The sequence below is a fragment of the Myodes glareolus genome, chromosome 17 (assembly GCF_982192425.1).
Source record: "Myodes glareolus chromosome 17, mMyoGla1.1, whole genome shotgun sequence".
NCBI classification, from domain to species: domain Eukaryota; kingdom Metazoa; phylum Chordata; class Mammalia; order Rodentia; family Cricetidae; genus Myodes; species Myodes glareolus.
In genome coordinates, this window is record NC_142042.1 from 27,476,316 (window position 1) to 27,494,400 (window position 18,085).

General features: G+C 41.4%; 1 protein-coding gene across 1 annotated transcript in view; it reads right to left on the bottom strand.

Moving 5' to 3' along the window:
* The window catches only part of Col25a1 (collagen type XXV alpha 1 chain), a 398,267-nt gene that overhangs the window by 4,907 nt on the left and 375,275 nt on the right, over nucleotides 1-18,085 (bottom strand). The window contains exons 32-37 of the mRNA XM_087897573.1: nucleotides 17,709-17,762; nucleotides 12,363-12,416; nucleotides 10,940-10,966; nucleotides 9,540-9,593; nucleotides 4,920-4,997; nucleotides 3,137-3,175 (exon numbers count right to left, since the gene is read on the bottom strand). Coding sequence (XP_087753699.1) covers nucleotides 3,137-3,175; nucleotides 4,920-4,997; nucleotides 9,540-9,593; nucleotides 10,940-10,966; nucleotides 12,363-12,416; nucleotides 17,709-17,762 — 306 coding nt within the window. The remainder of the gene's footprint in view (nucleotides 1-3,136; nucleotides 3,176-4,919; nucleotides 4,998-9,539; nucleotides 9,594-10,939; nucleotides 10,967-12,362; nucleotides 12,417-17,708; nucleotides 17,763-18,085) is intronic.

Consider the following 18,085-nt stretch of genomic DNA (forward strand, 5'->3'; position numbering starts at 1 on the left):
TTAGGTCAGCAAGCCAATTTGATCATCTGATGTTTCCCAGATCACACTGTTTAAAACCCCAGTTCACCATGGTTCTCATCTTAGTTCCAACTCCCATTGTTCCCTGGCCAACCAAGAACTTTATGAGAAGTGACTGTATTAGTCGCTGTGCTGGGAAAGCAGAAAACTGTGATTTTTATTACAGGCATGCTTCCGTTACTACACACGATGTCTCCAGGCATGGCAACATAACCTAATAATGGCCAAAGGGTCTAAGCTCAAAGGCATATTAACCTACAGCTTCCTGCATATAATGCATATGCATTTCCTAGTCATGGTCTCTTGGCCCTATAACTAGCCTTGCCCTGAAAGGCACCTGACAAGACAAACCTGCCCGCTATCAGTTCCACTGTGACCGGAAAAAAAAAAAATTCCCCCAATCTTTGGTTCCTCATTTAGAAGGTCTTTCCAGAACCACCATCAACTCAGACTAAGCAGCCATTTTCCCTGGGCTATTAGCTTACAGAGCAGTTCTTAGAGACTTCTTTAGGATTTTGTTTTGTATTGCTTCTTTTTTGGGGGAACAGTGTTTCACTACATAGCTCAGGCTGGCCTTGAACTCACAGAGCTCTGCCTGCCTTCTGGGAGCTGGGACCAAAGGCGGGGTGCCACCGTGGCTGGCGTTTCCTTTAGTTTTACTCAAAGAAAAATCAATGAGAAAAGTACAGTGCAGAGGGGACGGGGTGATGCTGCCTTCTGGTCCGCCCTCCACAGGTAAGCCGTCTAGATTCCCCTTTCCAGGAGTACACTAATAACACCTCTTTTTTTTTTTTTTTTGCAAGAAAAACTGCGTAAGAATGAACCTGTCAATATCTGATCATGGAGGATCTATATGTAGTAGCTGGTTGATGGGGAGACGTTGTCTTAAACAGTCTAACCACTGCTAAGGTGCCCATCCTCCTGTGAACAATCCTGTAACTCTGCTTCTCTAAGTGACCTAATGAAATTCATTAGACCATCAAAATAGCAGGGGGACTAGTTGGAAAGGAAATCAATGGGAGGAGGGGAGAGACAGGAGAAGGTAACGGGTGGGCGAATATGACCAAAATATACTAGATACATGCATAAAGATGTCATAATGGATCCATTATGTGTAATTAGTATATGCTAATAAGACACTAAAATGCCACAAACGTGTTTATACTGGATAGCCCAAATAAAACAGGAATAGCCAGAAGCCACCTACATGCTTTATTTATAACATATAAATAAAAATTACTGGACTAGTTGAGATATCTAAATTGTCTAAGAAATCTGAGAAAATTTCCTTTTTCTTATTTCATTGATATCAGGAGAGGGGAGATGTTGATTGGAGTTTATATGTTCTGTGTAGAGGTTCTAACCAATACCAAAGTTTTATAATTGGGCTATTTTTCTTTGTAGAAGAGGTCAGATTCATGAGATTCTTAATCTTATGTAGAGTATAGTACCTATTTAATAGAAAGCTGAATATTTCTATGGACAATTCCGGTTCAATCACAGTATTTGTGTTACTACTGGGTTTTCATCTCAGGGGCTAACGAGATGAAAAAAGCCTTTCGCTTGTTGCCCTTACATCTATTTCCTTATGAAAAAGAAAATGATTTAGAATTGTCCCAGACCATAAGTGACTCCAAGTTTTAAGTGGTGCTCAGTGTAGGGGAAATGAACTCTTGGCATCTCTAGGTTCAGTGTACTAATGACCAGCTTAAAAAAAAATCATCTTACTGAATTACAGTGGAGAGGATAGAGAGCAAATGGCCATCCCCGCACAGGATGGCATTACAATGTCTGTGCACGGCAGGTAAGCCAGCAAGAGGCTAGTTTTACCAGCTAAGGAAGGCGCTGATGAGGGGGTCTCTAGCCAGAGACCCTCTTGACCTCAGATGCAACTGAGTTAATTATCTGATAGGCTCAAAGGAGAGCTGGGGAAGCTAATAAATAAAAGACGCTGCCATGAGAGAAGGCGTTTTTGTCTCCAGCTAAGTGTGTGAAGTTAGTTGAGAAAGCAAATTACATAAGATTTCCTGATGGTTGAGTTGCTGACTTGAGAGGCAACCAAGAACCCAATGTCTCCTCATGTTTCCGCACGCTGGCTTACACAGTTTGTTCTAATTTTGCAAATGACGTGTGGCTGGCTACAATTACTGGATAAGCTACAAAGTGTTGGAGATAACATTTCAGAGCCATCAAAGCAACCTGGATGCTTCCCTTATCACATTGCTATTCCTAGGCATTTCTTTGCCCTCCAGTAACCTGCACCCTGGGGTCACAGCATCGCCATGTAAAGCGTCTTCACTCCCTGGGCAGTGCAGAATGCACAGAGCTCCATCTGCCTGCTTGAAATGCTAACCGCTACTTCCTGATGTTTCTCCGTTCTAGCCTTGCTACCTACCAGCTTGCTGCTCTTGAAAGTTTCTTCACATTTCCAAATTGACATTACTCATGTGTAGGCTACTGTATGGATTAATTGACACAATAGGGCATGACTTATAGTCTTTGTACACAGAAGGTTCTCTGGGTTGAGCCATTTGTACTGAATGCATTCACAGTGATGATAGGCAGTCATGTGATGAGGATTAAACAAACCAATATAGAATGATGCCAGCATAGACTTAAGCAGACACCACTAAATAAATGGTGATATCACTGATAAGTGTTGTGTGTTTATATTTTCTGCTTTCCCAGTTGTGTGACTGCTACGCACAGGGTTCGACCATAGATTTGCATATTTGTCAATGCAACAGATACAGGGAAAAATCACAATTAAAAATATTTTTTAAACCGTAGGAGGAAAGAGTTCATTGGCAGAGAGCCAAACAATCTTATCAGATTAAAAATTAGATATATTGCGCCTTTCCATCACAAACAATGACTTTGAGGTTCCAGATTACAATTTGCCAAGATTATAGTTTGTTTTTGCCCGTTGGTTTGGGTGGAAATCGGTTTAAACACATTCATCTAAAGATTGGCCAGAGCTGGCATATTTGCTCTGAAATACCCGGTTTTCAAGAATGTCATATGTAAAAGGTCTGTTCTGCAATGGAAAGAGCCTGGTCAAGATTAGGATTTCTTTTTAGAAAACAAAACAAAACAAAAACCCTTAAGGCCTACCTACCTTTTGCCAGCAGCCAGGCATGGGTAATCCATCAGGTCCCTGGTTTTGAAGGGAAGGAAAAGAATTCCTTAGGCTCTTGTAAGTAATCAGATATAAATCGACATGCCAAGAGACTTCAAAAATTGTTTCTATCAGGTGGCTTCAGTCATAGGCATCTTATACTAAGTAGTAGCTCATGATATTTTACCTACTGTTAGTTAAAATGAATGTAATTCAAATGCTTTCCAGACTGAGCACACCTCTAGAAAAGACGTGAATACAGAGAGGGCAGTGTCTATGGAAACAGAATGTACAAGGCATAGTGGTCTCGTGCGCTGCTCACAGGCGGAGCTGTAGCTAACACATCTGCCCAGTGCATGGCACCTCTTAGTGCCATCAGAACATCTCACAGTCATCTTGGTTAAATAAATCAGAGTTTCATTTCCTTGGGGTCACTCTGGACTATGGTTTGTGGCGTTGGCAATCAAAGGCAAAGCATTTCTATCTGAAGTTTATAGCTCTCTGTATGCCAGTGGATATTACAGAATATACTCATTTGAAACACGGCAGTCTGTCCGCATATTAAAGTAAATGTCACCGACTGTGTTTACCAGCGCTTCTGTTGAGCTTTTCAGAAGCCAGTGAACATTCCGAATGAAGGGTTCTAAATACTGCAGAAAATAATGCATTTTAAGGTGGAAGCCTCTTCAGATACACATGAGACTGGAAGATATGACATGTCGAAGGCATGCATTTCCCTCTGATGAAGGGGCTTATAAAATGTGGCTTATCAACACAAGCAAACAAAAGACAGACTACTCCGTATTAACACATTCTAACTATCACAATTGACTGAATAATATTTTTTCTATACACACAATCTCTTTAAAGACTCACAAAATATACATTTCCCTTTAATGAATCATGCTTATAACTGAAGAATTATGTGAGGCCATGCAGACCATGTGGAACACGATGACAAAAAGCTTTCTTTATACTCCACAAAATATAATCACACTACCCTTTTTATTGTAAAAAAATAATCTAGCTTTGTAACATATTTGGGAGAAATCGGTGGTGCCAGATTGGTACAAGGAAAAGGATCAGCCAGTAGAATTTTAGATTTTAGTATAAGGAGGATTTTGAGTTCATGCCAATGAAGGAGGGAGTTCTGTCTACTTTGGGAAAGTAAGTTTTGCAGGGAGAGACCATTACGTCGAAAAGGTTATGTGACAGAGAAGAGGGTTTGGGCTGCAGTCAATGCTCATCTTTAGATATGCAGGGCAGTTGCCTTCCTTCCTATGGTCTCTTAATAACGTTGCTTCGGATTGGTTAACTCCTGACCACAGAAGCTTTGTTATGTAGGTTTGGCCTTGTTTACGGCCCTGATAAAACTGGAATGGGAGAGACAAAAACATCTTTCTTTCTTTCAGAGGAAAGGAAAAAGTTAAGCAGGGTAATCGTCCAAACTTCTGGCTTACCAGTGCCTTTGCATCAAGTGTTCTTATCTAACTCATAAATAATCTCTGAATAGTTATTGGATAAGTTAATATTCCAAAGAACATAGAGATGGACATGTCAGTAGTGAGAACAATGTTAGAAGATTAATTTACATTTGTTGATGACACGTGCTTGCTCTCTCCCCTCTGCAGAGCCCAGGGAGGAGCCCACTCATGCACATGCACATGTAGTATGTTTATCATGTAAAGCTTACTCCAGAAAGAAGCACTTTACACTGATACAGATAAATACATAGTAAATAAAGGAATGGCATGCAGGATGGTAGGAAAGAGAAATACTGTACCAATTGGCAAGGGGCATCCAGCCCATCCAGGCCAGGCTGGCCTGGCTCCCCCTTTTCCCCCTTAACGCCACGGAATCCCTGTTTGTAAAGATTAACTCATAACGTTACTAATCCAAGAAGTCATTGAAGGCAAAAATCTGCTAAAAGAAACAACTAAAAGAAAAAGTTGGGAGAGGAACAATTTAGAAGGGACTTAACATGCAGAGACGGCTCTCATCATCATGACGAGGCCTTGTCAGGAGACCATAGCCTCCTCTGTGGAAGGGTATGGAATGGCGTTGGCCCCTCTTCACATCCTATATTCAGGCTCCAGCCTGTATGAGAGTTTAGAGACAGAGTAGCAAGAATGGCCGGCAACAAGATGTGAGGCACATCTGTGCATCCCGAGCACCCGTCTGCAGGTCCATGTTCAATGGCCCTCCTGGGAAGCTGCTGTTACTGGTCCCTCTGGCCTGCTCCTCTCCCATTTCACCCCTCACACACAACATCTGGAGACAGTTGCACAAGTTAGACATACCAACGGGCAGGGTGCATCTAATCCAGGAGCGCCCTGTTCTCCTTTCTCCCCTTTAGGCCCCTTTTTGCCTTTCTTTCCCTTTTCCCCCTGTGAATACAAGGGTTTAAATAAAAGACAGATTTTATTTGGGTGGGGTGTAGAATAAAAATGATTCAAAATATGGTTTAGCTAAGAATAGTCTGGAAGGGCATTTATCACTGTTTTCTGACATAGAGAAGAGAGATGCTATGAGAAAGTTGCCATGGTGACCATGAATTCTGGCAACAGAATGGATCTATGGCTCTGTCCGTCCGTCCGTCCGTCCGTCCGTCCGTCCGTCCGTCCGTCCGTCCATCCATCCATCCATCCATCCATCTCTATCTATCTATCTATCTATCTATCTATCTATCTATCTATCTATCTATCTATCTATCTATCTATCTAATTCAACAAGAAGAAGAAGACCCAAAGGGCTGATGCATCAAAAAGGCAGATCAGTGCTGAATTTGAAAAAATAAAATTTATGCCCTGGCAATGCTGAAGCATGCATGGGCAGCCATATATATGGTAATTCTGTTGAACTTGTCCATAATGAGTTTTATGATCTAAGTTGATGAGGATGACTGACCAGGTCTCTTCCTCTTAGAGGGCACCAGATCTCATTACAGATGGTTGTGAGACACCATGGGGTTGCTGGGAATTGAGCTCAGGACCTTTGAAAGAGCAGGCAGTGCTCTTAACTGTTGACTCATCTCTCCAGTCCCAGATCAGTGCTGACCGCCACCATATTGGAGTCAAATGTGAATTAGGGATTTGAGCTATGGATCTGGGAAAGATGGCAGGTGTCAATGGTATGAAGGAGGTAGAGTGGGCAGTGGGTAATAGATACTCCACCCAACTGTGAGTACCTTTCAACTTGCCTTTCCCCTACTTATTTGTTAACATATGATGTCACACAGACGCAGAGGGAGAGGCAACATCTGTCTCTCCCAGGGATGTTCAATCAAACTCGATTTTGTGGCTCTCAGTAAAAGTCAGGCATTAAAATGGGCTTTCATGAGGCTTCACTTTTTTCTTCCCAGCAAACATAAAAGTGAATACTTGACTTATTGAGTTAAACGAAAGTTTCTGGTGCTAATCCTCGGCAGCAGTGCCGACTGGAGAAACCGACATCTATAGACCTAGGCGGCCTTCTCCCATCTCGTGTAGACCCTGTGTCAGTGTTCACAGTGGTAAATGAGTTTCCAGCTCACAGAGCTGCAGATAGGAAAAGCAGTCTGGGTTCATTAAGATGAGGTAGGCAGGATAATTATACAGTGGGAATGTAGCTGTGGGAATTAGTATTTGGGAATCAAGGTTGAGGTTGTGGGGTGTCTGCACGGATCATAGGGACGGAGGAATTGAGGAAAGGAGGCAAAAGGAGGGGAAGGAAGGAATGCACCCCAGCTGTTTCACATTAACGTACACATCTGCAAACATATAGACAGGGAGTTGGCGCGGTGCAGAATGCAGAAGATGATACGTAGATACACACTTAAATGAGAACATTCGCTCTACAGCCTGGATGGCAGTTACAATAAGACTGAATCGTCTTTGAAGCAAGCGGCATGAATATTCAAAGAGAAAAGACAGAACAACCCACACCACAGACATGTATGAGACACTCATTCAAATTAAAACACTCGTCGTGACAGCGTGAGCGGAAGCGAAGCTCCTCCTTGTTCCTCTCCCGTGTTTCAAAAACATTGCGGCAGAAGGCTGAAAATTGAAACCACTTGGGCTTCTTGAATACTGGGGAACCAAATTCTGTGTGGTTTAGCTGTGCATGATGGAAGACAAAGATGTGACAGGAAAGGGTGAAGAAAAAGCAGGTGTGGTAGAAATGGGTGATGCCTTCAGAAACCCCCATGAAGACTCAGGGCCTCCCACACCAAGTTGCTTCCAAACCATGACATAAACTGAAACTTTTTGTGTGTGCTCTGCCCTCTATGGAGCCATGGACCCATCTTTGAGTAGGTCTAACTGTTGGTTGGTTAAGTGGAATTCATGATTTGATTGGCAAGGTTAAGGTTAAATTCTGTGATAGGCAACGCTATATTTGTTGTTAAAATTTTAGTGAACAGCACGCTTTATGAAAGAGAGACACTATTATAATACAATGTCTGTATTATCAATCAGCATCATGTGATGAAATAAAGTATATATCTATGTACCACAAAGTTACCTATCTCTCACTGTGTGTATGGGCAGTTGAAATGTGATAATTATTGTCAATTTTTACTTCTTAGATCAAAGAAAAAGATACATAAACTGCTTAACACTTCAGAATCTGATTTTCCTGAATATAAATCTTCTAGGCATGAGAATATTTTCATATGGGCGATTATGCATTTTTCTAAGGACGGGATTGTGAGTTTGCGCTTTTATAAACCACACAGGTGGGAATTTCTCTTCTCACATACACACAATGAAGGAATCCTCTTTATTGCAGGGCCAGGGAATGAACTCAGGGCCCTGCACATGCTAGATAAGGTCTCTACCATTGAGCCAATACTGGTGATTTCTAATTTCTTTAAAGATCATAAAATTTAGTAGCATGTGGTATTTTTCTTAAGATTTTAGATTCGTACTACCCACTAGGTAAATATAAAATAAGTGAACAAACATAGCCTCTAAGACAGTGTGCCTTGTGTCCAATGGTCCCACACAAAACTGATCTCAAATCACATAAAGCTTGTAGCCAGGATGTATAATGTGAAAAAAAGGAACGTTTTAGGACATACTTTTCCTTGTTTGTGAAGTGGGGAGGTGATAGCACCCACCGTAGGATGGCGGTGTGAAGATGTCAAGGGTTATCATGTAGAAAACTCTTGGGGAAAGGAGTGCACACACGTTCAACATATGTGATGCTGTTGATGGCGGTGATTTGGGATGCCTACTGTGTGAACTCTTACCAGAGATGTTGAGTAACTTAACTCTTTTTTCTAAGACAGGGTTTCTTTGTAGATTTGGACCCTGTCCTAGAACTAGCTCTTGTAGATCAAGCTGGCCTCAAACTTACAGAGATCTGCCTGCCTCTGCCTCCCGATTACTGGGATTAAAGGCATGTGCCACCACTGCCCAGCTGAGTGACTAACCTCTTAAAACATATGCAGTGGGCTGCATGCACTTTTTTTTGGCATACCCCTTTTGGCCTTGCATCATAACTGGGAAGAGTTTCACTATTCAAGAGAGTTTACTAGGTTTGAAAAAACAAGTATATCAGGGCATGAATTAATTAAAGGAGGAGATCTGGTTTAAAGAATCGTGAGGTACATAGTCAAACACTTTAAGGTTTTCATTATTGAGTTTTTGTTGCTGTTCGTTTCATCCAGTATAAAAACTTATCTGAGAGAGAGAACCAGACAGAACAAAACTAAAGAGAAATGGAGAAAATGATGTTTAAAATTTATAATGCAAACTTTTCTTTTGTTTATAAAATCATGTTGTTTGATATTGGCCCTGATAACCTATGGAGCTGACTGATGGTCCCAAGAGATCTTCAGTACCAACCCATAGAATAACCAATGTCTTCACTCAAAAGCCTGCAACTATTGGCTTTACAGTTACCAGAGTAGCTTCTGCATAGCAGGCACACTGCGGTGTCTCTGTCATAATGCTTGTCTTCTACCTCTGAATTTAAAAAATAATCAAAATATCCCATATTCCATGCAGTAGTCTTTCTTCTAGGAATATCATGTATATAAATGAGATACTGGTCTGTAGGAGAGAAGGGCTTTGCCAAAGTAGCATTGAGGATTGTGTGATGTGATTTTACTTTTGTGAAAAAAATTTTCAATCCCCCTGGACATTACATTAAAAAAAATTGGGGTCAGAAAGTTGAAAGACTGTAGCTTTGATATCCAGGGCTTAGAATTGTCCTCCTATGCTGGATGTGCCCTCATTTCTAGCTGGGTAGCCTTCTTTAATCCTCTTTGAAGACCCGATTCCTTAGATCAGCCATCTGTATGTTTTTTGGAACAAGGGACCGAGACAAGAAAGGTGTACGATGGGATCACACAGGTTCAGCAGCAGAGCAGACAGTGCTAGCAGAAACACCCAAGGTGCATGCTGGGAGAAGTCACCTTTTCTCCCTTTTCTCCCAGGTCACCCTTCTCGCCTCGAGGACCCGGGAAGCCCTAGGGGAGTGAAAAGTAAACTCAAGTTATCCATTGGTGTGACTGTGGCAAAATCATATCAAAACCAACAAACACTGCCACCACCACCACAGTTCATTGGTCTCAACTCAGATATAAGAAAGAACATGTCAATCTTTAGACTTACAAAGAACAGTAGCACTTAGAAACAATACTTTCTACCATCTCAATGAGCTATGCAAGTAGGGCCCTTGTTTTTTTTTTTTCTTCTCCTAACAACACAGGAGAAAGAACACACAAATACTAATTTGGGTCCTGGCATATTTACTGACTTGTGTGGGTTTTGGGCAACTCACTTACCTCTGCACTTTAGTCACTTGACTATAAAATAAGGTTCATGAGTACCACAAAGCTGTGGTGGATGTTAAATGACGGTGGATGCAAAGTGCCAGATGATACCTGTAGTAGTAGGAGGAGTGGGCTGCATCCCACTGCCCGGCTAGCTTAACCCCCGAAATAACCACACAGAAATTGTATTAATTAAATTACTACCAGGCCCATTATATCTAGTCTCTTCTTGGCCAACTCTCACATCTTGGCCCATTTCTATTAATCTGTGTTCACCACTAGGAAAGATTCAGCATGTCTGACCTGGGGGCTCATGGCGGTTCTCCATGCCTGCCTTCTTTCTCCCAGCATTCAGTTCTCTTTTTCTGCCTATCTAAGTTCTGCCCTATCAAAGGGCCAAGGCAGTTTCTTTATTCAACCAATGAAAGCAACACATAGACAGAAGAACCTCCTACCCCAGATGTTCAATAAATAGCAACTATTGTAACTTCATTACTCACATGGTATGACAAGCAGTGACTGTTCCTTGGGGCATTTACTTTAGACAGTCTGTATTGTTATACAATCTTTTGGCATAAGAGAAAATGTATGTAGAGACTTAACAGCAAAAGAAAGGTGAACACTGCATAACAGCTTTGACAAAATGCCATTCCCCAAGGGCAGCACATGAGAGGCAGACTGACTTAATACATAGTTATTTTTTTTTCCATAACTGGGTCATATTGATGCTGAGCATCCTTAATTTAGGAAAGGATTTTGAAGTATGACTAACTGACTAACCAGTGTCAGGCTACTAATTTTATTTTAATTATTTTTTCTTTGTTTATTTTGTGCAAATACTAGTGTATTTTATATTGCTATCTATGTGCACTATAATTTTATATATACACACATATATATATATGGTGTGCATATATGTGTTTGTACATGCATAACACATGCACAGATAAAACATTCTGTATTCTTGGTGTTCCCTGATGATGGAGACCATTGAATATATCTCTTATAATTGGAGGATGTTTGCTGTGTAGATTACTTACATCAAGACCAGGCTCTCCATTTTTACCCTGCCAAAGAACCATAATAGCTACATTAGTGTTCCTATGTTTCATCAGTAGGTTCTTGTTTAAGGTTGCTCTGGGCATGCAACATTAGTATTAAAAAGATTATGCTAGAATTGTGATAAAGGCTCCTTGATTAGTCAAATTTCTTTAAATAAATCAAGTGAGAGGACTGTTAGTTGAAGTTATGGGGCATGAGGGATTTAAATTTTTTACTGGGTTAAACAAGTAATTTTGCTCAAATCCTATGCATGGTCTGACTTAGCCGATTATTAAGGAAGTGCAAAACAAAACAAAACAAAAAAATGTTTAGTTGAGTTAAAAAACACACCAACACTAATGAAAAATATAAATCAATGTTCCTTTGGTTTGATAACTCAGTTAGCTTTTCAATTAATGGAGAACCTAAAAACTATTTATCATTAAATATAATTTGAATTTGGCTAGGCAATCACATTAAATATAAGGAATGTGAACATCACAACTTCAGAAGTAGTTTTACAGTGAGCTTTGTAGGAGAGGAATTCCCAAGAGGGTTGGTCTGACTGTTTCCACAAGAGGCTGACTTCAACACAGCCTGGTGAGAACGTGGGATCAGACTATGCTCCGCCCAAAGTTCCCAACAGCTAAGCTCGTTCCACTAAGTACACTTTGACATCTATTTCAAAGTGAGCACCTCGTTTAGCCCTGAAATGATTGTGAATGAAGTTTGTTAATATGTAAAGTAAGGCAGGTTAAAATCCTAAAGGCAATACATGACACTTTGAGTCCTACCCTGACCAACTGACTAGAACCATGGTGCGGATCATTTCTGTAGAAATCTGTGGCCTCAGTCTGCTTCTGCAAGGTTCAGAATTTAGAAGACAGAACACTGCCAACCTTCTATGTTCTGAAGGCCATCTGTCCTCTCAGGGATTTAGACAGGTCAGAAATACTGTCACCATGAATAGCAATTCAATTTGGACCATACTTTCCGCTTGCAAGATAATTTTTTGCTAATAGTCTATGAGGATAGACAAGGAATAAAGGTTGTTCTAAATGAAACTTTCCCATCCAAGTGATGCGTGTGACCCTTCAAGGGAGTGCAGTTATGGCTGTCCCCTCGGATGGCAAGGGAAGGGTGCCATCTGTCCGACAGAACCTTGCTTTCCTGTTAGTGTTCTTTAGCCCCTTGTCTCTGATCTCCAATCACATGACATGCGTGGGTGTGTCTCTATGTGCAGGGACCATTTGAGACTGAGGATAACCTATCTGTAGTACTGAAGTCCCTGTACTGGTGACTGCTCATTGCATTGCCTTTGCTCCTATAATGAGATTAGTGTGCCCATAGGGAAGGGTTAACTATGTCAGTGGCAGGTCACAGGAGCATGCTGATGGTGGTGACCACATCATATAAACTCACAGGCAGCCCGTAGGGTCCTCTGGGTCCAGGATCTCCCACAGCTCCTTTCTCTCCCTAAAATGAAAAAAAGAAAAAAACAAAACAGAAAGTTCCAATCATACACGGACCCTTACATCTCCATATAGCTCACACAGAAAGCCACCATGTAAGTGTTCTAACAGAATGTCAATGATTCAAACTCCTTTAAGATTGTAGTGACAGTCATCTACCACCGCAGATTGTACTAGATAACCGTTAACAGGACAGGAGGAAGCCGCCACTACCAGGTATGCTAAAGAATTCTAACGTGTAGAATGCTCTGCTTGGGTTCCTCTGCCTTGGTGGTGGAAAATGTTGATGCTTGTTTTAAGCTGGAGGAGCCTATCCCTCACCCAAATGTTTAGGGATAGCGCTGACTTTGGATTTGATATTTTGGGGATGAGGCACCACACAAACTACATCTATTTTAGACATGAATCCTGTACGCATACCCTACAAGTTTATTTTATGCTGGTTTTTTTTTTATTGTGCTTCTGTTTCTACTGCAATGTGTCATATGAGGCCCGGAGTAGAATTCCCATCTGTGTTAGTGCTCGAAGGTTTCTGGATTTTAGAGGATTCACAACTTAGCCTGTATTGCCTTCTTCTTCCTTTTTTAAATGTAAGATTTCTTAAAAATCAAGTCTCTCTCCTCGGAGAAACCCTTCTTTGACTACTCTGGCCATTTCCACAGCTGTCCGTCACTTCTGGACCTCACACTCTGTGAGACACACACAGATGTACTGTTATTTTCTGTCTGTGGTTCTCACTTGAATGGCCAAACTGGGGCTCCAGGGACCCCAGGTTTGTCCTATCAGTCATGTTTTAGAATAGTGCTCAGCACATTAGCATATATTAGCTGAATAAATTAACCACATTAGGTCTGACATTGTTATATATATCTTCTTTTCTTTTTTTTTTTTTAAAATTGAAAATCCTCTATGCCTTCAGGGAGTGCCTGGTGGGTAGACATGCAGTTATCTTTACCTACTCTAAGTGTGTGTCTAATAGGGTTATGGTAAGTGATCATTTAGAATGCCTGTGAAGAATCAGGGTTATGGGAGGGGCTCCATGAATAGAAATAGCCTAATACAGATATAGTTTTCATTTTAAGAGTGTTTCTATGCTACTTCCTCCAGATAAAGTGTGTGTTATCATGTAGTGTGACAGCATCAGGGACAATGGTGATGCTTGCATCAGCACCTCTGTAGAAAGTTCTATCGCCCGACTTTTATTGGGCCATCAGAGAGGCTTAAAGTTTAGTCCGTATTTTTTTCTTTTTTTTATGTGTGTGGGTAGAAGCCAGGTCTCTCTGAGAAGTCTAGCAGCAGAGGCTTGGGATACGCTTTTCTTTCTCTGTTCTCCAGGTTTCCGTGTGAACAGACAGCAGGCATTACTAGCATTTTCCTTTTAAATTCAGGGAGTTGGTAAAGCCACTGACACGGTCAACAAAGAGACACACAGACTACAATGAGATCACCAGAGATGGACATCTTTAATAACCTTAGCTTTCACGGTCAACAAAACGACAGCCTACAGAATGGGAAAAGATCTTCACCAACCCCACATCAGGTCTGATCTCTAAAATATACAAAAAACTCAGGATATTGGTCGTCAAAAGAACAAATAATCTATTAAAAAAATGGAGTACAGACCTAAACAGAGAACTCTCAACAGAGGAATCTAAAATGGCTGAAAGACACTTAAGGAAATGTTCAACATCCTTAGCCATCAGAGAAATGCAAATCAAAACAACTTTGAGATTCCATCTTATACTTGTAAGAATGGCCAAGATCAAAAACACTGACAATTTATGCTGGAGAGGATGTGGGGAAAAGGGAACACTCCTGCATTGCTGGTAAGAGTGCAAGCTGGTGCAGCCCCTTTGGATATCAGTATGTCAATTTCTTAGAAAATTGGCTTCACAGAAGTAAGCTAACTGGACAGTAGACCAGGTCTGGTCTAACCATGGCCATGGAATTTCCTTCTTACCTCTCCTCCCTGCCTCTACTGAGAACCTGGGTTGCCTCATTTTTAAAAGGAACACACGTGGCTTAGGTAAACGGAGTAGGCAGTCACAGCAGCACTTGGCTGCAGGCTCTCTCTTCTTGACTGGCCTGCCCCTCATAGCAGAGCATGGTGAGGAGGGGCCCCAGGGAGCCAGTGCTGGTCAAGGAGGCTCTGGGGACACTCAGCTGGAAGTTCCATGGAAGGTGGTTCCCACTAGGATTATTTCCCTTGTGGGGAGCCCTGTCCTTGGCACAAGTCTCCCTGAGTGACACCTCGACCGACAGCTAGGATTTTGGCAGGAAGAAGCAAAGCCCACACTCCTCCTATGGCTTTTTGGTTATATGAAAGAAGCATTTCTCTCTTGTTCAAGCCACATGGAGTTTGGAACTTTCCCTCAGCACCAAAGCACCAACCCCAGCGGTTGCATCTTGGATACTCTCAGAAATGAAATATTAACTCAAGGATTTGAAAGTATAGTGTTTTTCCCCCCTGTATTAAGGCGTTCCAAAAGAACCTTTGACCCTCTCAAACTTAAAACATTACAGGGTTCTAAGGTCAGAGGAAGAATTCAGTATTCTAAACAAAACCACTGGAATGCTTTCAGCTCTGGAGACAGACCCAAAGTGCAAGTGGAGGAGAAAGTGTGTTGTTTAATGTAACAGGTCAAAGAGGGCTCTAGGAGTGGCTTCAAGGGCTCTGCCCTTTACCCAAATGAAGAAATCAGTGGAAGGCAGGGGTGCATTGGGAGCTGCATACCCATGTGTCAGTCATGTATTGAGAAAGCTTGCATGCAAAATGCTTCATTTCCTTTAGGCTGGCCGAATTTCATCCAGGCTCTTAAATTTGCATATCAGTACCACGGACTTATTCTAGAATGCCGGCCTTGCCCATCCTTTCTGCTTTCAAATCAGAAACATCTGCAGGAGCCAGCCTCCAGATGGCACCTCCATTAACGGCGAGAACCACACTACGGTCTGGCTCTCTGTGCGAGGGCCCTCGCGGCATACCGACACACGATCCAGTTTGAGGGGACACAAGTGTGGCACTTCACACCGCGTGCAGCTGGCTTCAGCTATGCATTCACGAATTCTCAGAGACTTCATTTGCTCTGCTGGTTCATTCGGCACCAGCGCAGAGACTTGATACCCTTGAGACGCGGCTAAGCTATCGGAAGTAGCAGCTGATTTACCAAACAGCAAACCCTCTTGAGCCCCAGGGCGCTTTGCCAACAGACCGCCTGAGCTTTGCTGCTCCAGTTTTAGGATGGACTGAGTTTCTTCATCCAGTGCCTGGAAATGAATCTTTATTGCCAGCAGGAGACTCTTAGCTTTGAAGTATTTTTAATGAAGCTGATTATCGGAAGTTGTTGGTTTGATCTTAGAAATAACAATAGTGGATTCAGATAATATATTCTCAAGGACTCATCTTTCTAGAACTTTCCTTGGATAAGGCCAGTCTTCACTGGGGGGGGGGGAGTAACCCATATATTTGTATTGACTTTGGCCTTGTTCTCTGGCTATTTTTTGCATAGATTTCTCTGCAATATAAATTCTTCAGATTAATGAAGATAGGTGTTTTCTTACTCAGCCATAAAGGGGAGGTCTCCACTAGACCCCTCCCCTCAGAGGACAGGGAACCCCATGGAAGAAGAGGCAGAAAGGGTGTAAGAATCAGAGGGGGTGGAGGACACTAAGAATACAAGGCCCTGGAAGTCAACACCAGCAGAGCTCATCTGAAGCCACAGAGACTGTGACAGCATGCACAGGCCTGCACAAAGGTCTTTTGCAAACATATTATGGCTTCCAGCTTAGTGTTCTTATGGGATACTTGAGTATGCAAATGAGCGCGTCTTTGATTCTTGCGCCTTCTCTCGGGTTCTTTTCCTTCTGTTGGTCTGCCTTGTGCAACCTTGATGTGATTGTTTTTGTTTTATCTTATTTTTTATTTTGTTATATTTTAATATCACCTCTCAGAAGCCCCCCCTTTTTTTTTCTAATGAGAGACAGGAGAGGACCTAAGCAGAATACAGGGAGCAGACACCATAATCAGAACATATCATGGTAGAAAAGAATCTTTGTTCTTCAATAAAAGGAAAAGAGAAAACAGTCGCTTCCTCTGCAGCATTATTTATATATCGTGCATATATTTGTGATCATTAATAAGAGTCTCTGTGATGATGAATCAATTATAAGGCCATAGTCAACGTAGCAGAGCAGCTGTCAAAGGGGGTTTCTTTAAGTAGAAGTTGTTTCTTCCACTCCCGAAGGATTGCATTGCACACAGTTGCTTCTCATAAGCATTTCTGGCATGTATGAATTTACTTTACAGAACACAGGACTGGGGAATTAGGGGGCATGTTAGAGACATTGTTACTTACCTGCTCCTCTCTTTAAAAATCAAATTATCCCGGACGGATGAAAACTCTCATTTTAAAAAGACCACAAACTTGCACCATGACAACATCATGCAACGCTCACGTTCAGCATCCTTTCCTCATCTCACACAGTGTGTGGTAGGGAAATTGCTGACAATTCTACACACACACACACACACACACACACACACACACACACACACACGAGTTCTCCAAGGTGAAGAAAAGAAAAAGTGGGCGGAAAATCGAGAGAAGGGAAGAGGTTCTAGACACACAAGCAGCTGCTCAGGCTGCTGCACACCTTTGTGTGTCAGGTATTCATCTTCCCCGAACGTCTATCTTTTTTTTTTTCCTCCAAAGGATATGGAAGCATAGACTAGAACAGCGAGGTTAGTGAAAGGGTTTCATTTTATACTGCACTGAAATCATTTCCTTATGGCTATAGGAAAACAGGTCATTCTTTAACTCACAAAAGAAAAATGAGAGCACGGGTGACCATGTGGAGAAGAATATTTAGGTTTTGTCATTTCCTTTGGAAAAATATTAGAATTTACTTGGAATGAATACAGTAGCTTTGTATTAAGATTATCAACCAGAATATGTAGTTCGAGAAATTTTAGCCCCATTGACTTCAACTTTCTGGATGAAGGCCCAATGAAAATATCTTCCTTATGGGTTAAGAAGGACTAATGGGAGCTATTTATTTTAGCGATGTAAATGTATGCATTGTTTTCATTAAGGCAGACTGATTCTGTTTAATACTGTATGATTTTCTTCTTGTAGTCTTATGACTCTGAATAGATCTTTGAATGGGCAATATTTTTATTTAATACTAGATAGTCCCCCATCATTCCTGGACAATGAACAGTTTGAGATCATCTTGAAGACATGCTTTGTTTCCCTCAGTGCTAAGCTTAAGTGTGATAACCCAAAGAGAGACTTACTCTTTCTCCTTTGGGACCTGCTGGGCCATGGGGTCCTATGGGACCATCTGCACCCTAAAAAAAAGATAAAAATAAAATACCATGAGACCAGTGAAAGACAAGGATTACAAGAAGAGAAGTTCTGATTTACTCTGACTTATCTTAGAGAATGATGTCTTCAGATAACTTATCTGATTCTAAAACACTTTATTCTTGATGGTTTTTCATGCCAGTTATTTTTGAGAAATTCATGCAACAGGGATGAGACATCTAACTGCATGCTTCCACAAAAAGTATACAGAAAATTTCATTCTTATTTATTTTTTATCTGATGAAGCATCTTCATTTTTCTGTCATCTTTTTTTCCAAATTTATTTTTTATTTTGTGTGTATGTGTT